At 39.6% G+C, this 22,370-nt stretch overlaps 2 protein-coding genes across 4 annotated transcripts; one reads left to right on the plus strand and one right to left on the minus strand.

Annotated features, from left to right (window-relative positions):
* Window positions 1-381: 381 nt before the first annotated feature.
* On the plus strand, window positions 382-18,627 carry LOC127770198 (uncharacterized). 3 transcript variants are annotated; one of them, XM_052295861.1, is made up of 27 exons: window positions 382-546; window positions 635-750; window positions 839-974; window positions 2,855-2,953; window positions 3,042-3,110; window positions 3,193-3,327; window positions 3,415-3,483; window positions 3,951-4,006; window positions 4,195-4,354; window positions 5,264-5,428; window positions 6,214-6,298; window positions 6,374-6,577; window positions 7,124-7,215; window positions 7,299-7,341; window positions 9,451-9,608; window positions 10,244-10,354; window positions 12,441-12,509; window positions 12,639-12,782; window positions 12,906-12,980; window positions 13,055-13,231; window positions 13,323-13,408; window positions 14,996-15,050; window positions 16,841-16,966; window positions 17,055-17,168; window positions 17,943-18,062; window positions 18,220-18,358; window positions 18,433-18,627. In XM_052295861.1, the coding sequence occupies exons 1-26, from the start codon at window positions 400-402 to the stop codon at window positions 18,292-18,294; spliced, it is 2,886 nt and encodes a 961-aa protein (XP_052151821.1). In that variant the 5' UTR covers window positions 382-399; the 3' UTR covers window positions 18,295-18,358; window positions 18,433-18,627. The 3 variants fall into 3 exon arrangements, with proteins under 3 accessions (XP_052151821.1, XP_052151822.1, XP_052151823.1); XM_052295862.1 differs by having other exon boundaries at window positions 7,136-7,215; XM_052295863.1 differs by lacking the exon at window positions 3,951-4,006 and having other exon boundaries at window positions 3,410-3,483.
* Window positions 18,628-18,829: 202 nt separating this feature from the next.
* On the minus strand, window positions 18,830-22,129 carry LOC127770199 (uncharacterized). The gene has a single exon (XM_052295864.1). The coding sequence runs from the start codon at window positions 19,985-19,987 to the stop codon at window positions 19,397-19,399; it is 591 nt and encodes a 196-aa protein (XP_052151824.1). The 5' UTR covers window positions 19,988-22,129; the 3' UTR covers window positions 18,830-19,396.
* Between the last annotated feature and the right edge of the window lie 241 nt (window positions 22,130-22,370).

The following is a 22,370-nucleotide window of genomic DNA, read 5'->3' on the forward strand; positions in this document are numbered from 1 at the left end:
TTGGTGATGCTCTTATAAGTCTATTGGAGGTCTGGTTTTGATCAAATTCTCAAAATTTATGTTTTTAGGAACCTATTTTGGAGATGCTACCTTCTGCAGCCAACAGATACGCAGACGCAGTCGTTCCGGTGTGACCAAGCCGTAACGGTAACATTATGCGTCCGCCTTTGGTCCGGTGTGACCCCGTCGTAACCCCGTAACGGTAATATTGTGCGACCGCCAGGTGGGGGGCCAAAGGTCGTTCCGGTGCGACCCAAACCCGGTGGAGAGTCCAACTTCCAAGCAAGCAAAGCAACCCACCCCCTCCGCCGCCTCCTCCCCCTTCCTTCCTTCCTCCGCACTCCACCCCCCCCCCCCCCCCCCCCCCTCTTCCTTCCTTCCCCCACCTCGCCGCCCGCCATGGACGCCGACCTCGTGCAGCGCTGCCTCGAGGCCGGCGGCCGCGACCTCCTCCTCCACCACCCCTCCTCCCCTCCCTCCCCCACCTCCGCCTCCGCCTCCGCCGCCGCCGCCTCCTCCATCCTCCAGTCCCTCCCCCTCCACGTGGTAACTCCCCCTCCCCAACCTTCTCGATCCTTCCTCCATTTTGCTGTTCTAATCCGCTGTGCTGGCTTGGCTTGGATTCCATCCCCAGTCCTTCGACCGCGGCTTCTACCTCCTCGTCAAGGCGATCCAGGAGCTGCGTGAGCGCAAGGACGGCCTCGTCGTCACCGTCGGCATCGGCGGGCCAACCGGCTCCGGCAAGACCAGGTACGGGCCGCTCCCCTCCTTCCCGCCGCGCGCTGGTTGCTGTTGCTGATTGGTGGTGGTGGTGTTGTGCACTTTGTGCCGGGCGCAGCCTGGCGGAGAAGGTGGCGTCGGTGCTGGGGTGCGTCGTGATCGTCTCCATGGAGGACTACCGCACGGTGGCCGGGGCCGACGACGGCAGCGACGTTGACGCCATCGACTTCGACGCCCTCGCTCGTAACCTCCAGGTCCGTGCCCGCACGTTCCTTCGATTTTGGGGATTTTTTTTGGAGGGGTGGGGATTGGATACGTGCAGGGTGCTTGCTTTAATGGCAGGTCACTAGGTCAGAATGGCGTGACAAATGGTGGGCTTGAATGCTCTGTTCCATTGTACTACTACCATTGATAGGGTGGGCTAGTGGTTGTTGTTGGAGAATAGAGTTGATGGATGGATACAAATGGGGGAAGTAGAGTTATTTTCAGAAAGAGAAATGTCCAGCTTCTTGTCTCCGTGCCACTTTATGTTCTAGCCCTCTATACAGCCGGATAATTTGATCGCAGTCCATTTGGTCCAAAACCAAAACAACAGTTTCTTCTTGATAACTATTGTCAATTGATATCCCTCTGTTAATAATTATTTTTTACCAAGCCAACTTTACATGACATGGTCAAATTATAAAAAAAAATATGTTAAAAGATGATCAAGTCTAGTGGTTTGATACTATGTAGTTGCAAGGAGTCAAATGATACAGGAATTGGGAAAGTGGGGTAAATGGGTGTTCCTAATCTAGGAGGAGCATTCAATTTGTGCTTCCATTGTGCCCTCTACATCTGGAGGTTGCAGAACAGTTTACATGCACACCAATTGTATTGGAATATTTATTTACCTTTTCTTTTACCATGTTTTCAAAGGGAAAACCGAAATGGTAGCAAAATGCTAGTATGATGACGATGTGTAGGCGTGTAGCTATGCTGGTGATGCTGTTGAGTGTAATTACTGTGTCAAGGTCTGTGCATTCCAATGGAAAGTTGGAATTATAAATAGCTTCTGGAAAAAATGGAGCCTCTACTAGTGAAATCAACTACTGGTCATAATATCTGGAAGACGTGCAATTGAGTTGCCAGTATGCCTTATTCTCGTCTTAAGCCTTTTCCTGTGTTTAATGCCAAAGCCATTCGAGCTGCATATGCCTGCATAACTGATAATTGTAGGTCCAGTGCTTTTCTATGACACTTTGCAGCGGTGTTCATCATGTTGCACAATTATCGAGTATTTTTGCCGAAATGACGAAAAAAATGCTGCATAAACTTGTTTGGTTCATGGGCCCATGTGCTTGTAGTATTTTAGTCCCTAGAGCCTTTCTTCTGCTATTATTGTTTTGATTTATTACCCTCTGATATTATTTATGTATTTTCAACAATTCTTAAACTGTGTATAAATTCTATTTTTAATGAGGCCTTGAAAAGTTGTCTGAATACATTAGATGTCTAAACAATTGGATAGGTTAATATTGTGATTGCATTGGAAGAGAGAAACAACAACAATAAAGAAAATGTTCATTGTGGAGGTTACTAGTGTGTTCCTCTATGTGTTCAATTGGTCATTCATGCATACGACCATAATGATTAATGAAGAGATCAGTAGTAGTATTGTAATACAATTCAAGTACTTTCTCTTTTGGAAACCAAATAATCCAAATTTGCATGGGTTCTACCCTGTTTATTTTGAAATACATAATGGACCTAATTTCCCACCTCGTAGATTTGCTATGAGGAAATATGCTGGTCATGTGTGATCTGGCATATTTTCTGGGCTTAGAAATGCCCAATCTCTCTGCTATACTGTTGCTGGTTTTAGTGACAATCCAGCCGATCGTTTTTGGTCTATAAGGGTTGCTTGCTTTACTCCTTTACCTGCTGCCTGCTGGAATGCACACATTTCTGCTTTCTCCAATGTTCTAAAAGTGTCATGCTTGTTGTTTGTAATTGATGCATCTATTTGGATCAATATCCAGACTCCTTTGGGTAATCTATTTGTACAAAATTTTCTTCATTTGTTGCCACCTTGACAATTTTCTGCTTATTTAGGTGTATTACAAGTATCCTTACAATCATGTCTGCTGAGCAGGATCTTGTAAAGGGTAAAGATACATTGATGCCATTGGTTGATTTTCAAGAGAAGAAACGTACAGGATGGAGGCAACTGAAGATTTCGCCATCTGGAGTGGTGAAATATCTCAGAAATACATGCTATGAACATTTGGCAACCTTAGAATCAGATATCTTTGCTAGTTTGATACAACATATCCTTGTAGGTGATTGTTGATGGTGCTTATGCTCTTCATTCAACACTGAGGTCACTGCTTGATATTCGTGTTGCTGTGGTAAAAATTATAATTGCCCTAAATATTTTTCATTATAGAACAGTTATTTTATCTCCTCAATAATTTCACCCATGAACTTCAGGTTGGTGGTGTTCATTTTAGCCTTCTGTCTAAAGTCCAGCATGATATTGGAGATTCTTGCTCGTTGGACTATCTGATTGATAGCATATTTCCCTTGTTTAGAAAGCATATTGAGCCAGACTTGCATCATGCTCAAGTATACATCTTGTACCTTTTTTGCCTTTTTATAGTCTGTAGGTACCATTTGATTCTTTTTTATTTGAGTTGCTACTTGCTAGTGCAGATTAGAATCGACAACAGCTTTGTCTGCTCATTCCGAGAACCATACTACAAGCTTAAATGCAAAAACGAGGTCAGCATTGGTTTCCGGTCGGTAGACAACATATTATGTATCTAACTGAAGCTTTGTCTCCTTTTCAACTGTTTAAGCTTTATGTTTGTTTCATGGCTGTAGTTTATTTAATGCAACAAGTCAGCAAGCAACCACACTTAATGCAAAATGTGCCAAAGCTTTGAACAGGGATATATGATTTGTAGTTTCTTGAAATCTACATTTATATTTGTTTGAAATGGAAGCATGTGTTTTTATTATTTGAAATGGCTCCAAAATGTATGAGGTCACTTCGTGTCAGCATAGTTTACCCCAGAAATTAGCGTTGAATGAGGCTCTATTTTACTTTATTTTAGTTTTTAGTATTCCAACAAAGGAGGTTCTGCATAAGAGTTGACAATCAAGATATGCTGTTACTAATGCTTTTTTTTTTTGCACCGACTATTTTCACCTTCTTTTCTTCTTTAACTTTGCTTATGTCTTTGTAGTTACCAGATGGACATAATTTGTATTTTTTTAATCAAAATGAAGGAGAAACTGAGAAGTGAGTCATATATATCACTTAATACATTTCTTCATGAATGTTCATATATACTTCTAGATCTGATTGGTTGATATTCAATCCCCTTATACTTTTATCAAGCTTATGTGTGTGGATATGTCCATTTTCATTTTTTTTGTGGGGAATATGCCCCTTCAATTTGTGATAGTTTCTTTCTTATGTATTTTCAGCTTTATTGAGATGTACCTTAGGCCACCTTTTGCTTCCGAGGAAATAAAAATTGATGATTGGATTAAAGTTAGGCAATGTGGAATAAGATATTACTTGTCTCTTGGGGATCAGAGGATTGTGGACAAATACTTTATTATCCGTCCAAAAGCTGAGTTTGAGGTACACAAGTGATCTTATTATCTTGAAATTTGGGGTTTTACATACAAGTGTAATGTTTGGACGTAACCAAAAACAATAAGGGTGTGCTGATGTGTTTTGCATATGTACTTTTAGTTTCCTTGCATTTCTCTGCTACTACATATTCATTGACTACAGTACAATTCTTACTCCATGTTGCTTTTACCTCCTTAAATATTAATATTTTTTATATTCTGATACTTTGGGGATAAATCAGCTACTATTGCATAATGTAAATAAACCTATTCGACTTTTCATCATCATGAATCCATTTGTTTCTGATCTATCATCTATGAAATTCTTCAAACTAATTCTATACTGATGATAGCGTGTAGGATCGAATAATTTTCCTGCATTGTAGTTGAAGTGCAGAACCATGCAGTTTATTTCTGTTAACAAGCAAAAACTGGTAGACAATTCTTTGGTTATGTAATGAAGCTGAAGTACTGCTGGAAACACAAATTACAGGGCCAAATACCTGGTGTTCATTGTTGTAGATCCTTTTCAATTTCCCTAGAAACCAATGCATTTAATCTGTATCTTATGGGGCTTGATGTTACCAGTTGAGCTCATTGCATTTGAAACAAAAGATCATACACACAAGACTGTAAGATGAAATCTGAATATTAGTGTTCTATTGGAGTCAAGTTTGTGCTAGATGTCCCTTTTCCATGGAGGCTGGGTGGGGATCATCTTCTGATAATGTCACTTGGGATGTACTACTTCAGTACCTCCGTCCCAAAATGTTGCTATTTCTAGCTATTCACTTGGCCAGGTGCATATCTAGAAATAGGTACATTTTGGGATGGAGGTAACCTTGTGCTACACAAAAAGTACAATACTGACAGGTTTAAGTTTCTGACCTGCTTCATATATTTGAATTTGTCTCAGGTTGGACGTACAACTCTGGGAGGATTGTTGGCCTTAGGATATAGTGTTGTTGTTAGCTTCAAACGTACATGCACATCTGTCAGCAGAGATCAGTTATTAATTGCAGCAGAGACTATTGACACCCTAAATGAAACATTTCTGTTGCTAAAAGGTCCAAGTAGGAAGGTATACACTTTCGGATAGCACATATTTACCTATATGTTGTGGCAAGAGTTAAATTTTTATGATGACCCAGTTCTCTGTCTTGTTCTTTAGTTTACTCTGCAATATTTAAACTGTTAAATTTAGTTTCTAAGTTAACTGAACGTTGTCTCCAGTTCCTGTAATTGTTAACTCTATCTCCTCGTCATTGTAATATGCATATGCACACTTTTCTATTGTACCAAAAGATATTGTTTTGCTATTGCACTGATGCAAACTGTTGATTTCCAAGGATGTGGATGAAGTTTTCATAAACAACTTTGGTTACTTCTGGCTTCTATTGAATGTGCACTAACGGATCAGTGTTCCTCATTTTATTTTCACCTTTTCATATAAAGCGTATTGCAGACTGAGGTGTACCAGATCACCCTTCTGCGACATTGATTAGAAGAATTGTCTTCAATTCATTCAATTCATTAACATACAATGGAGTTATGTAGGTTGCTGGAGTTTTACCAAGAAAATTTTGAAATTGGAGTTGAAATTGTTTTTTTTTTAATTCAGTTGAGTTATGTATTTGCAGTGAAATTGACTGATGCATAATTTATATTGATCTTGGTTGATAAGTTTATAGCTATGTAAATTTTCTACCCTTATCTTTTGAAGTGAATAATATGTTTATGAATTCCAAATGATCTTGTTCTGTTCTCGATAAAACTTCTATGTTGCAACCTTTAGGTTTATTTTGATGTTTGTTGTCATTGAACTTTGGAAAAAAAATGAATATGTAACTGGCTTGCATAATTTAGATTGTTGCAGCAGAAGCTAGAAAGCTCGGTATAAAGGGGCCATGGATTACAAAGTCATACCTTGAAATGATCCTAGAGAGCAAAGGTGCAACATTTTTGTTTTCATGTTTTTTATTTTCAATAATTTCTATCCACTAATAAGTTTCATGTTGGTTGTCAGGGGTCCCACGACTTAATACGCCACCACCAATCTCAAGGAAATTACTGACTGAAAGTCAAGAAAAAAAAATTGTTGCACCAAAGCCAATTCGTGTTTCGACCGAAAATGTTGCAAATTTTGATGACTTTGCACAACCATGGACGAGGTCTCCACCCAAAAAGTTTGACCAGGAGCCTGTTATGGGAAAATGGCAGTTCAATCAAGGTTTTAAACTTGTGCTTTCATTTATGATTTTTGCCTTGCATATTCTGTTCTTTAATGCTAAAACAAAGGGCATTTTCTCTTGTCATTGGATATCATGTGCAGCCCATTAGGGCCCATAGAGTGGTCTGCCTCTCTAGGGCTGGTGGTACTGTGCATTAATAGTACCTACTTGGTTAATTTTCGTGCGTGGATAGTTCATGTCAGGTGGTCTTATTAGAGATAAGGTTAGACTTATAAGTTAGTTATTTTCTTAATACTAGGGATAGGTTTCTTAATGGTCAAGCTAACACATCTATATGACGGGGTTTGTATTTTACTCATCAAGCAAGTAATAAACAAGAGTATTTAGTCTTCCCCTTCTCTCCTGCCCTTGTGGCGTGGCTGCCTCAATGGCACCGCTGCCACTTGGGTCCAGGGATACACAACTAGAAATAGGCGCAAGTGCCCTAATCCCAACCATGCCTATTACGGAGTACATTGGAAACCATATTTATTTATTATTTTTTCTGTAGAAAATCCAATGAATATATTCTTACACTTTTGCAGATTCTTCTTCAGGAAGTAACATCCAGTTAGCTCCACTGCCAGACTCCTATGACTTAGATAGGGGTCTTCTCCTATCAGTTCAAGCAATTCAGGTAAATGAAACCACATTCTATTTTTTTCATCACAGTTACGCATTACCGATCTGTAACATATTCCATTAATTGTTGTCTTTCAGGCATTGTTGGAGAACAAAGGATTTCCTGTCATTGTTGGGATTGGTAATAACATCTTTACCGTTAATAAAGTAGCAGTAGTTTTGTGTTTACTAAGACCAAGCATCTGCTTGCTGTGAATGATAAATAACTAAAACAACTCACTCTACTTTGCTGGGGCAACTTAAAATCATTTAGTCAGACATCTGCACCAGATATCCCTTGTGACAAGTCTCACTTGCAATGACTACCAGTTTCATTAAAGTGATATCAGAGCATCTATATCTCCAAATTTCACATGATCCAGTTTTTAATGTGCTATAATGGTATGCTTGCTGTGCAAAAAAGAGTGCCTGATAGGTTGTGCCTAATCTATTCCTATACACCTGTTATTTTAGGATTAACTTGTATTACAATTCTCTGTGGGTTTGTTGTACCAGTTGCTGGGGCTACATGTCATGCCTTTTTTGTAATATATTTAAGTTATGGGGCAATTGCACGTTTGACGCTGTTTTGAAAGCTAACTACCAGTTTGACTATTTTCTCAACTTTGCTTATTTGACCCCGCTTTTCAAAAATGAACATTAGCTATGACCCTATTCTATCAGGCCAACCTAACGGTGTTAACTTAGGGGCCAAATGCCGTTTATACCCCTGCTCATTTTGAGTATACTCTCTGAGTTTTTATTTATTTGGCTTAGTTTTGTGTACTCGGTGTATGTGATGAAAGTTTTAATAAATTTGACTTGGAATTGACAAATTGTGTGTGAATTTGAGTTAGATTTGATAACTTAAGCAAAGATGACTGAATTTTAATAAAACTTTGGAAATATATTATCCATCCAATTGCACGCTGAAGAAAGAAAAGCATATATGCTATTTCACATCCAACAATTGCCCCAAGCAAATCACGAAGCTCAAATTTGTGTCGACCCCAAAGCAAAAAAAAAAAAAAAGTGTGAAATTAATACATGTAAAACAAGAGAGATTATTCAATCAGATCAGCAAAACAAGAGCAAAGCAACTTCCAGATCTAGTAGAACAAGGTATAGAGAGGAGGTGTGGGTAGAGCAAGAGCGAGCAAGGATGTGGGCCACATGAGCGCCTCACGCAGGACCTGTGCCTCTGGCTGAGCCAGGCAAGCGTTGCACGCCTCCGTCCACACGGCCACGCACTCCGTCCACACAGGAAGCGCCGGCCCGCGCGTTTCCCCATCAGCGCCGCACCATCCGCTGCTTATCCACGCATCGCCACCACCGCCTCTACACGCGCCCGCGCCGCTGCTCCTCTTCCCTCTGTGCGCCGGCGTCGCCGCTCCTCCTTCCGCGCGCCGGAGCTGGCCCTCCCTCCCTTCCTCCCTCCACACGGCAGCAGCCGTCGCCGCCCATCCCTCCCTCCATGCGGCAACAGCCGGCGCCAGCTCCGCTGCTCCTCCTGCCACGTGCTGGAGCCGTCCCTCCCTCAGCGCGGCAAAAGCCGGCGCGCTGCTCCTCCGCGAACAGGCGCCGCCGCCTGTCCGCGCGCCGGCGCTGCCCCTCCCTTCCTCTCTCTGTGCGGCAGCAGCCGCCGCCGCTGCTCCTCCATACACTGGCGCCCATTGCCGTCCCTCTCTTTGCTCGCCAGCACCGCTGCTCACCTGCTCCTGGTCCCTCCACGCGCTGGCCAGCCACGCCAATGTGGGATAAAGGTTGGGATGAGGGGTATTTTGGTCAGTTCATGCGAGTAAAATTATTTTTTTTCTTTTTCTAACTGAAACCCTAACGGACTAGTAAAAACAGGGTCAGATGGTGGCTTCGCTTTTGAAAAACAGGGTCAAATGAGCAAACCTGAAAAAGTAGGGTCAATTTGGTAGTTCGGCTTCTAAATATAAGCAATTGTCCCTTATTTATGGCGAACAACCATCTATTGTGAAAATGTGTGCTAAAGCAGACAATAAACATAAATGGGCCTTCTGGCAGATTACTGAGCGATTATTTGCGCCCCATCTGTTTTTTTACTAGTCCATGTATGTGAATACAAGAATTCTTCTAAGAATTTTATATTGTATGGAATAGATTGATTCTGTAATAATAATTCTGTTAAACTTGTGCAAAAATGATATGACCCACACACCCAGCAAATTACATTTACTGACTATGCTGTCGCTGTTTAAGTTGATACACTGTTTATTTGTAGGTGGCCCTAGTGGATCAGGCAAGACAAGTTTAGCTCAGAAGATGGCCAATATAATTGGTTGTGAAGTTATAAGCTTGGAGAGTTATTATAAGCCTGAACAAGTTAGGGATTATAAATATGATGAGTATAGCTCATTGGATATAGGTTTGCTTACTAAGGTGATTCCTTTTTATATTGATTCATTTTCTGTATTATCATGTGAATTACAAATTCCTGTGCATAACTACTAGAATCTTAAATATTTCAAGCATGCTTCCAAATTTCTATCTTGTTCTAAAAGTCGATGCAAGGCGCCGCCTAGGCACTTGGTAGCTGCCACGATTAGGCATTAGATAGTGCATTAGGAGGCTAACCTACTTTGGGCGCTATTGTGTTGCTATTTTTCTCTATGTAATATGCTTGATAATTTCTTGGATTCTATGATTGGTATGTCCTAGGCGCCTGCTAGGCACTAGGCACCAGCTCTGCTGACCCTCTAGCACCTAGCGCCATCTTGAACCATGTTTCTATCTATGCGAGATCACTTGAATTTAGGGTTCAAAATCTGGTGGTGAACAACCACATTACCAGATAATTCTTGTATTTACAAAACTGATTTTAATTCAACAGAGACAGAAAATTATTATGTGACATTAATTTGCCGGAAATATGTATTGGTTATATTAAGCATTCAATAGTGGTGATAAAATTATTCTTACTCCACAGCATTTTGCATGCTGCCTTTTCTTTTCTGGAATCATATGGTTGGGTTCTATAGTGCCTGTTAAATGACGATTCTCTTATCGCCCCGCAGAACATTATGGAGATCAGAAAGAATCACAAAGCAGAAGTTCCTTGCTTTGACTTTGAGAAGTGCAAAAGAAAGAAATTCGAGGAGCTTCAAGTCTCTGAGGAATGTGGAGTGGTAAAATACATAACCATCTTTCTCTTTCATATTTTCATTGACATACATTTTGTTATGGTTCAGAAGGGACCCAGTATTTTTCATTTCTGGGTAATATTCTTGGTTTGGTAACTACCATGTTACATATGGAGGGGGGTTATTTTTATACTACAATATTCGTTGTTGCTTAAGAAGCTGTAATCCCACATGATGTAATACATACTATGTTACTCGGACTGTCCATTTTTCTGTCCCCTTTCTCCTCCCAACTCATCATCTCCTTCACTGTCTATTGAAACCATACCTCTCCTCTTATGGTGTCCTAATACTCTATCAGCCTTCCTCAATCACTTTTGACCTCACTAGGGATCACCATGACTCCATGAGAATGTACACAATCAAGGTGTGCGAAAGCAGAATCTTGTGATGGAGTTCTTGGGCTACTTGGAAACATCAATTTAGCTCTGAGATCATTTATTGGGTTCAACAGAAGTCAGAATATCAGAGCACGCCGTTTGAGCAGGATGCTGGTGCATAATAGAAAAAGGGCGGACCGGCTGACCTGCTTTGCCAGTCAGCTGGATACTGCAGGACTGGACGTTTATGTTGTATGCATATTTCCTTTGAACACATCAGCGTAGTAGTTTAGATGGCCATTGAAACAAGTGGGAAAACCATTTTTTCGCATATATTTGGAACACTGTGCTCTTGAGCCTTAGCAAGAGGCGTTTCTAGACCCAACGGCCATATCTTAGCTGGACTCCAAGAGAACTGCGGCCTGTGTGTTCTCAATAAGTTGCTGGAATTCCATCGGAAAACGTCTGTTTCTTTTGGTTCAATTGCGTGAACGATTCTTACAGTCAACCGAACCACTAAGGTTTTTGGTTCCGGCTTTTTCCAGTTTAACCTCTGGCCTGGACTGGTCTATTATACTATGTGCCGGTGGCGGCGTTCTCTGATTCACACCAAGTCACTCTCTTTGGTGCTGTAAGGCGAGCATCCGCCTCTGTTCACTTGTATGGTGCTACAGGCACTATATTTTTCATTGTCTCTGGTGGGCAGAAGATCTTCAAAGTGTGATTAGGTGTCCTGTGGCCACTCTCAGATATGGGGTCTCACTGGTCATTTCATGATTAGCTTATGATGGTCCATAATGCCTTCCCCAACCTTCGGCAACCCGCTTCTCTAGTTGGTAGTCCAAGGTGGTCAAGGAGACGAAGAAAGGATTGAACTCCTTGATTATCCTAGTGGCATGGGAAATTCGGAAGCACCAGAATGATTGTCTTCAATAAGGCCATGCCCAGCGCCGTGGTTGTCTTGCAAGCAATAGCAAGAAAGAGTGTTCTTTGGTGTACGGCTTGTGCCAGGGCTCTCAATGAGTTCCTGTATCGGTCACTTCCTTTGGTTGGTTAGCTGCTCCTAGGAGTAATCTGTTGCGCGTCACTTTTTGTGATGCCTTTTTCTTTCTAGAGGGTTCCTTCTTTGTGGACCGCTTTGTTGTACGTATTTCTGCTTCTTAATGAAATGAAGCATTTTCGAGAAAAAAAAATGAAGAACTGGGAGGGAAAATCTAGTGCCAACTAAAAATAGTGGCATATAGTCAATGGAATTCCACCTGTTTGGTGAATAATGTTGTTTTGGTGTTGTGACCTTTTCCTAAATATGCGATAATAATATCTTATGTTGAATCGCGGTGTTAAATGACTTCCATATGCAAAATATTCTATACGTAGCAAACAGAATATCAGAGTGAGGTACATGTTTAAAACTTCAAACGGCTTCTTCAAATCAAGAATTAGTGAGGGCATCTTTCTTTTTGTAGTAAGCAACTCTATTGGAGATAACATAAAATTGTAAAAACAGGGTATTGTAGTTAGTTATTTTAATTCTTCTACTTATTCTGTACTGGAAACTATATGATGTGGTTGATAGCTGTTATACTTGACTGTGAGTGCTGTACAAGAAAAAAAAATCAATTAGATTTGATGTAGCGAATACACATATAAAATTTGATTTGATATTAACCTTTATTTTGGGTATTTTGAACCAATCAACCTCAAATTTCAGTGATAACATTGTTTCTTATCTTGCTCTTTTGGACTACTAGGTAATCTTCGAAGGTGTCTATGCTTTGCATCCTGCTATAAGGAAATCACTGGATTTATGGATTGCAGTTGTAAGATTTTTTACCCTCAAAAAAAAGTTGTAAGATTTTATTCAAATCTTGAAAAAACTGTTTATCTAGTTTGATTTTTTTTTACATCATAAATATCTCCCTGGAAATTTACTGCATTCTGTCTAGTAGGTTGGTGGAGTACATTCTCATCTTATTGCAAGAATACAGAGAGACAAGAATCGTGCAGGCTTTTCTATTTCTCAGAGTGAAATTATGACTACCGTGTTTCCGCTATTTCAGCAATACATAGAACCACATCTTATCGATGCTCATGTTGGTACAAGAAACATGAATTTGACCTATTTGATATATATTTATCATTTATGGCTTTCCATTATCATGTATTTAGTAACTTGTTTGGACTCACGCAATGTTCCTTCTCCACGTGCTTTGCAGCTTAAGATTCAAAATGACTTTGACCCTGTGCTCTCTCCTGAAAGCTCACTTTTCGTACTAAAAAGTAAAAAACAGGTAAGTTTGAGCTTTATATTGTTCATCTTATTATTACGTTGGTGATTATTTATCTATTTTTGTTTCATGAATAGGTATCTTATCAAGACATATTGAAAGTACTCGATGCTAGTAAAGCCTGCAGCTGTGTCCAGAATTTTACTGATGTGTATCTAAGACTTCCTGGCATACCGTTGAGTGGACAGCTGACAGAAGGCGAGTGTATTAGGGTCCGAATATGTGAAGGAAGATTTGCACTGTTAATACGAGAGGTTAGTTTACCTTTTGCATACCATTTATCTTTGTGTTTTCATGAGACAGTCAATGACAGGCTACGTTTTTCCTTTGTTCATTTAATGGTAGCCTATAAGGGAAGGAAATTTTATTATCCAGCCAAAGGTTGATTTTGACATTAGTGCCAGCACTGTCGCAGGACTTCTTAAGCTTGGGTAAGTGATATGCTTTATGACGTTAATTATTAATTTAGCTGATTTTCTAGAGGTCTTTTTATTGAGATTGTATGTTTTATCAAAATGTGTAAGTCATTCTAGCATTTCCCACATTCATATTGATGTCTATCTAGATTCATTAACATCAATATGAATGTGGGAAATGCTAGAATGACTTACATTGTGAAACGGAGGGAGTACATGGCAACTTCTGTCTTCCAACACATTGTCCTCACTCAGGCTGGATTCAGCAATGGATTACAACTGATGCTTTATCATGATTGATTCTTGCTAAAATCATACTAAATCATGTCAGAAGCATATCGCCTGATAAAAGTTTCTCCTTGCATCATCAATCTGCAATTCAGAATAGAATTCATGAGTTGACTTTTGAAGCCTTGGATTAGCAAAATATCATCAATATTATGCTCAACTCATGGTCTTCTGTTCATAAGAACAACCTCGAGGAGAATCATGCATGTCAACTAGTGTTCTACCCCCTGTCCCAAAATGCAAGGGATTATACCATTTTTTTTTAACAAATAAGTAGGAAAAGGACAAACACATTCCTCAAACCCATGAAAAGGTGGTACAAACGTTGGTAGCTGGGGAAATACACTAGTACAAAGGTTGGCATATGGAGAATAAATGACCAAACAAGTACAAAAGCTAGTAGGTGAGGATTAAACTACAAAAAGCTATTGTATTATATGCCTCGGGATCTCAAAATCCCCTTTTTGGACAAATGAAATGGGCATTATCCATTATATTTTGGGATGGAGGGAGTAATAAATAAGCACCAAGAAGGCAAGTGCACATACCAGAGCACAAAGCATTGTATTTTCTCCTAAAAACCTGCATTAGTGTCTAATCAAGCCCTGGCATCGTTGGTTAACTTCACAGAAGAGATATTAAGCTTCTTGTGCTACATGATTTTAGTTGCTTACTGACTGGGCTACACTGCTTCAACCTCTCTAGCACTGAACCTGATCCCTCCTGTTAAGTTGTGACACAATTTGAATATTTTTTCAAGCTTATGTGGTCCATCTAGAAAACTCTGAAGTATAGGGATTTATGTGGTATCTCCACTCAAGTTTATGCGCAATTTACTCATCATTAAGTTTTACCATTGTTACAACTATTTAATCCTCCTGATGGGCAACTCTATCTCAATACTTCTGTGTCCAACACTAAATGATGAAGTCCCTAACATTCTTTTCATGAAGTCCCTAACATTACGTGTCCAACACTAAATGATCAAAGAAGTTACCTAGTTGGATCAAGTAGGAACTAATTAGTTCTGTATAAATCCCTAGCATTTTTTTGATGAAGTCCCTAACATTTTTTTTATTTATGAAATCCCTAACAACTTTACAAAACATAATATTGTGGTTTAACTAATGTTTGGGCGACCCTCCAAGAAACATCAAACTTGATAAATAGGTGTGATTGTAGATTAGTCATTAGTGACTGTCTGCTGTGACTGTCTGCTGATACTCTGAAAGATAACTTTGATATATAAGAAAATTTTCATGCACTAGGGCATATCTTGAAATTTGCTCATATGCTTACTTCCTTTTCTAATAGTTACCGAGCTGTGGCATATATTGAAGCTTCTGCAACGATTTACCAAGATGGAAAGGTTATTATTTCCATCAAATCTATATTTCTTTTCATTCTTTCTGTATAATAAGTTATGAGTACATGCATTTCATATGATCAATGTGTGATGTTTCTTTATGAGGCTCAGTTCCTTTCAGCTACTGGTTACTAGATTATCATGGGCCCACTTTTCAAACTGCTAAAGTTGTCACAGAATAATTGTATATCTACCATTCAAATTTTGTCCCAAAAAAATTGTATTTGTAATAAGGTGATACCCATCCAATTAGTTAGAAGGAGATATTCTGCCTTCTGCCCTCCCATCATTCCCTCTCCATCTGCCTCAACCTTTCTTTTGTTCTATGCATGTAGGGTTATTGTGGCCATTTGTGTAGAAATACAATTATTTTGGGACAGAGGTAGTATATGGAAGTTCCTTCAAAAATTTAAGCAAATTCATTTTTCATGTTTGTAATGGTTAAACTTAATTAATCTAGCACTCATTGGGTGTCTTCGCTGGTAAGCCAACGAGCTAATTGCTCTACCATCTGAATAGAATGAAGCGTAAGTCTTATAGTAATTGTTGGGCAAGTTATTATAAATGAACCATGGGATGTGCTGTTATAGGTGCATTTCCTTGAACTGTGGGTAGTGTCCCCTCCTCCGGTAAACTCAAAAAGGCAGGATACAATCTTTGCGCTGCTGCCGTAGTTTAAATAATGTATCTTTGGAGACACTCTTTGTCTACTTTCTGATGTTTTGGCTGATATGGCCAAAAAATTGTCAGCAAGTGCTGGGCCTGGGCTGCTGGCTAATATTTTCCTCAAAGATATTGATATATAGAAATCATGGAAAATTTCACCTAGTTTGATGCATTTTTATGAAATTTTAGACATAGTACCTACCAAATATTCCTTCAGAAATTTTTGAGTGCTTCCTCTGTGTGTATGGTTGGTTCTGATTTATATTGTGAAACAGTCAAATGAATGGAGTTTAAGTTACTGTTGTTGACTCACTATATATAGTATAAAATGATGCGGTTTGAAGTATTTGTAAATTAAAATTGTTTTGGTTAACAGTTGTGCCTCAACCTGTACTCTACCTGTATTGATATCTATGCAGAAAACTATAGTCCCTCTGTTTTTAAATATGACACCGTTGACTTTTTAAGATACATTTGACTATTCATCTTATTCAAAAAAATGTATGTAATTATTATTTATTTTATTGTGACTTGATTTATCGTTAAATGTTCTTTAAGCATGACTTAAATTTTTAATATTTGCACAAAAAAATTGAACAAAACGAATGATCAAACGTTAGTCAAAAAGTCAACGGCATCATATATTAAAAAACGGAGGTAGTAGTATTCATATCTGTTGAATTGTTGAAAGAAAAAGTTTATTCAATGAAAGTTCTGGTATGCTTTAGGAATAGTGACACTCTTGTATATGAATAAATTTATTATGTATGTTTGGGTCGACGGAATAATATTTATTTGCATTGGAATAATTTTCACCACTTTTTTTTGAGTGTTCTCATACTTGTTGGGATTAGGACATTGTTGAGTGTTCTCATACTTACTGGGATTAGGAGTCAGATCAGGACATTGTTGTTCCCAGTTGCACAGAATTTGAACAGCTAATATTTTTCTGATTTGAAGCTGCTTTATGATAATGCCTACTTTTTCCCCATATTTCTCATTTCATAATTGTAATATTTTTACAGAAGTTAGTTAACATTATGATGATGCCAGCGGATTTCCTGTTTTGCAATTGTCATTGGTTCTGGAACCACTAACTTCTAAAACGTTTGTTTACTTGATTGAAGATTCTTATAGAGGTTGATAGTCTACAAGGTGAGACAAATCCGTATCTTCAGATTAAAGGAACGAACAAGGAAATAGTTTCCTCTGCTGCATCTGCACTCAGCTTAGATGATTCATACACGACAAAGGTCTCCTAGAAAATCCTAGCTAGTTAAATTGATTAATTTGCACACACATTATTGCATATCAGTTTCATGATTTTATTCTGCTCTGCAGAGCTATCTTCAAATTATTCTGGAGAGTTTGCCAGCGGATGAAAATGTTCACACTGGTATTCATAACCAACAAGCTGCTAGGCTACAAGAACTTGTTGAGTTTATCCAGTCACAAGTATGTTAATTCAAACCAACTAGTTGTAAATACTACTGTTACATTATGGGATATTTTTTATGGCTATGATTTAGGGTAGTCAGAACATAAGTATTTGTTCTTTACAACTGTTTGTGGGAGAACATACTAGCAAATTGCCTTCTGTGTTGGACGCGGTTATGTTTCGTAGTGTGGTCACCTGGTCGGTGGTTTAAAATAGGCCATTGAGCATGGTTGCTTGATTGGTTCAAGTCCATGTAGCATGCTTATCCATACATTATTTACCAAACATCAGACAGTTAACAGATGATTTTCCAAAGGCTGTATCATGTTTAACTGTAGCTATTTTCATCTAAAAAAAATGTCTATTGGTCCTTTAAAAGAAGTTAGTGTCAGTGGTAGTATCTTCCTCTCCACATCTTATACACTTATTTTTATGAATTCAATGTTACTTTTATTGTATGTTGTAAATGTCTCCATCAGCTATATGTATGAGTATGTGCGTGTATGCTATGACGTGCACCTTCCTATATCAAAATTTATGTTACTTTTAATCATTTAATGTATGTTGTAAATGATTCCATCAGCTGTGTGACTGCATGTCATGCGCTAGTTTTGATTTGAGGATTCTAGTTACTTCGTTTTGTTTAGTTTACAACTTGTAGTATACTTATTCGAGATTTTCCTCGACGGAACTGTAATAGCAGATGTGTTTGTATGATCAGATTCTATGGCTAATTAGCTATTGTTCTTTCTTAACTTTATTCTCATATATTGAATAATTCTGTGGTGCAGGGAGGTAGCTTCAATTCAGATTTATCTTCACCTACAAGAGAAGTTTCTTCTACAGATAGTGTGCTTGATGATGTGCAATCTAGGTTAAGGAGGCTTGAGAGATGGAATACAATTAATATGGTAATTTCTCTTTATTTTCAGATGCTGTTCAAGACCCATATTCTTTCTCAACTGCCTTAAGATTTAATTCAGTTTGCATGCGTTGGCATTATGTTCGATTAAACAATTAAATATTGCATATCATGGTTCATCAGTTAAAACCCCTTGTGTTCTGCAGGTTTTATGGACTATATTACTGTCTGCTCTTGTTGGATACTCACTCTTCCAGAAAAAGACGACGCTAAGGCGCTGACAATTCATACATTTGACCCCAACTTGACCTCACTAGTGCTGCTTTCAGCACTAATCCTAATAAGGTTTGTTTTCACGCAATACCTGTGACCGGTCTTTCAGAAAATGTGCTGTCGACATTTACTTTGATCATTTTCAGGACTTTTCGCTCTTTGATGCGATGTGATGAGAAGAATCCTCTTGAGTTAGCAGGTGGACTGACTTGTTCAATCATGCATACTACAGGTAACCGCAGTTTTAGTTGCAAGTTACTAACGAAAAAGAAAAGATGTATATGATACAGTTGAATGTTTGCTACAAAGTCTATTCTTGGGAGGGTACCGGTTTCTACTGAGCTTTGATTTGTTGAGTCCCATGCCACAGTTTTCAGAATGGACTTGTATCGATACGAGTACCACATGGTTAATTGGCGATGGAAAAACGGATGGGATATGTTGCGTCCGTAGGAACCAGGATCCTCTAACTTATTACTCTCTGACTTAACTATAACTTCAAGTGACTGATATATGAGCCTCATGGGAGAGGCTCATATATCAACCCACATGAGAGGAAAAATGATATCATAGGAGCTTCTTGTGGCGTGGCGTCTGTATGCGGCGTTGTACAAGTCTTGCTCAGTTTTCATCGTGAGTCATTCGTGTATATAGTTAATTATCACCAAGCTCGTCGGTCCTTTTCTGCGTGGCCCAACTATACGGAAATAATGTAGGGCTTGTTCACTTTGATGCCAAAATTTTGGCAGGATTTTTTATATAGTTACTAAAATTTAACAGCAAACTAAATGTAGCTATTTTTTTTTGGCAACTTTACCAAAATTTGGTAAGGTTTTTTTCGCATCAAAGTGAACAGGCCCGTAAATCCATTCGCAGCCTAGTACCGCAAAGGCACCCGTGGCGCAACAGTGCTAGCTAGTTCAACTAACTATACATGATAGCAAGTTAGCAACTGCAGTGGAAAGGAATAAGTTCACTTAGGTCCCTCAATTGTTGAGTCTAAAATTCATCTTGCACCGTAGAACTAGATATGACACACCCTTCCCAAGTCAATTTGGATGATGGTTTCTGCTAACGTGGTGCTGACAAAATTCAGAAATATTGTGGAACTCACATGTCAGTGAGTCGGTTACCCTCTCTCTTTGCCATCTTCTCTCCCTTCCTCTTCTCTCGCATCGTCGGCGTCGTCTGTGGCGACAATGGATGCACCTGTCCCGTCGAGGCGAGTGAGAGAGGTGGCACCAGGAGCTGAGCTCGTAGGCGCACACGGTGGCGTACTTGAACCATGGTGCTAGGTCGGTGTACAACATGAGCAGGTGCCACCTCGCTGCATCCAGGGTGGCTCCGCCACGACCACCCGCTCCTCCTCCCCAATACCGCACCTGTGTCACCGTAGCGCACCTGGACGATGTGGCCATCGCTCATGGTTAGGGATGGCAACGGGGCTGCGCCCGTCGGGTGCGACCACCCCGTACCCACCCCCGCAGCAGAAAAAATCGAACGCCACCCTCCCCTTCCCCGCACACGAGTGTAGATTTCCCCCGTCCCCGTCCCCGCAACGGGTATGGGGCACCCACCGGGTCTCCACACATAACAGCAACAACCACGACAGCAAGCCGAGCAGCGCAGAACAAGAGGAAGCGGCGTGGTCGAGCACGCAGTGCGCCTGGGGCCGCCGGTCGTCGATCTATTGGCTGGCATCGAGGCGGAGGTGCAGCACGGATGGCGGACAAAATGGGGTCGCGGCAGGCAGGCAGGCGGCGCAGTGCAGAGGCGGCGGCGGCATGTCCGCGTGTGGACTACAGCGAGATGAGAGAGGAAAGAGGAGAAACGAGGAAGGGAGGCGGCTGGTCAGGACTTAGGAATGAGATTAGGGTTGCGTTGATTTTTACTGGAGAGCTCTTCTCCGCATGGGCCTTGGGCCAAACAATGCATGTGAAACGAAATTCTGATGGGCCACCTATTAAACAAGAACTGCATATCAGCCCCATGGGTTAACGGGTACGGGGGCAAGATAACGGACCTGCACCCGCTCCACCCGACGGGTGACACTTTTGCCCGCTAAGAGACCCATGGGGACAAAAACTGAACCACAAACAGCCCCTAATAGAGTAATTACCCGTCGGGTTCCAGGTTTCGGGGCCCATTGTCATCTCTAATTTACCCCAACTAACGGCAGCAAATATATTCAATAAAACCAGTTTTGTCATTGATCTTTGATCGAAGTCTCTACAAGTAACAACAATATATATTACTCCCTCCGTCCAGGTATATAAGGTATTATTGCCTAAAATAGCATAAATTAAGAAAGAGTAAGCAGTACAACTATGAAGTTTGAAAAAGCATCTTTGGCACAATAAACAAAGTAGTACTGCTAAGTAGTACTTTCAAGTACATTCTTTGTAATTTTTTAAGTTTTTGGCATGGATGGTACTTCCTCCGTAAAAAAAAAAGAAATTTACTGGATGTGACATATTCTAGTAAAACGAATCTGAACAAATGTATGTAGTACTAGGATGTGTCACATCCAATACTAAGTTGGTTTTTTTGGGACAGAGGAAGAATGGAGTAGTAGTAGTAATATCAGACGTTTTCAGCAATTGATTGATGGGTGGCTGGCAGTCCTGATTGCTTTGGGAGGAGACAAATCCACTATGGGTGTGTTTAGTTCCACGCTAAAATTAAAAGTTTGACTAAAATTGAAAGTTTGAAGAAAAAAGTTGGAAGTTTACGTGTGTAGGAAAGTTTTGATGTAATGGAAAAGTTGGAAGTTTGAACAAAAAGTTAGGAACTAAACCAGGCCTATATTTGTGGGCATAGCTAGGGGGCAAAATCCCCTATACTTTTAGACAGAGGGAGTAAATTTTAGTTAGTTACATGCTTCAAGGCCAAAAGGCTTTAACTCATAAAACTCATAAAAGTTATATGTAGATCATAATATTACGCCGACTGATGAACCCCTAAAATTAATTATGCAGGTTAGATTTTGACTTAGTCTAAGCTAGATGTGGATATATATAAAAGTTTGGGTTATCCGAAGTGACACAAAGGTAAAAATTACCTTAGTACAAAGTAGACATATTGGATAAAAAATGGTCGAAGCTGAAATTTTAGTAACAAAAGTTGACCCAAACCATAATTCACTATATATATATATTTAAATAAGGGGTATTATTTATACTTCTTTGAAACAGAGGAGTGGTGGTGGTTTCGCCACCCCCAACCTCACCAACTGCCTACTATTTGCTATACTATTTTTAAATGTTGGTAATAGTGGTGATACTGAATCTATCACCATCACGTGTTTCACCTTTGTAATCATCAAAAACTCATGGTGAAGTATAGCTTGATAGGTAGATAGTTTTAGGATTTAAAAATGAATGCAAAAGTTTATTTTCTAAAAATTCAGTAGTAACGCACGAGCAAATCAGCTAGTAACATACGGGGTTAGAGAGCTTACATGTGGTGAAATTGTGGGTAATAAACAGAATGCATCACATCGTGGAGATGGTTAACAACTAGCAATATAAACTTACTACCATGTATTAGCACTTTATGTTTGGTCGCATCTATTTTTTAATTGTAGCATGACTTATGTTTGAAGAATTTTTTAAATGGGTCCCACCTTATTACCTACTTTACACATATATATATTGTGGTGCCTCTCCATCCTACTATTACCACATGGCACGAGTCCACCTTACTACCTAGTTTACAATAAACATTGAGGATGTCTAAAGAAAAAAAAGTCATGGGACCAAAGAATCGACATGTCAGTAATAAATGGCAACAACATACTAACATTACTTCTCTTTTACATAAAATTTTGTTGCAAAACACAGTGACACACGGATAAAAAAGAGTACACCATAAGTATATAACCTAACATAGAGTTACTTTCTCCGTTTCACAATGTAAGTCATTTTAGCATTTTCTACATTCGTATTGATGTTAATGAATCTAGATAGATATATATATGTCTAAATTTATTAACATTAGCATGAATGTGGGAAATGCTAGAATGACTTGTATCGTGAAACGGAGGGAGTATTAGCTAGTCATCATTTGTTCTCTTCACCGACCG

Source organism: Oryza glaberrima, chromosome 4 (assembly GCF_000147395.1).
Source record: "Oryza glaberrima chromosome 4, OglaRS2, whole genome shotgun sequence".
NCBI classification, from domain to species: Eukaryota; Viridiplantae; Streptophyta; class Magnoliopsida; order Poales; family Poaceae; genus Oryza; species Oryza glaberrima.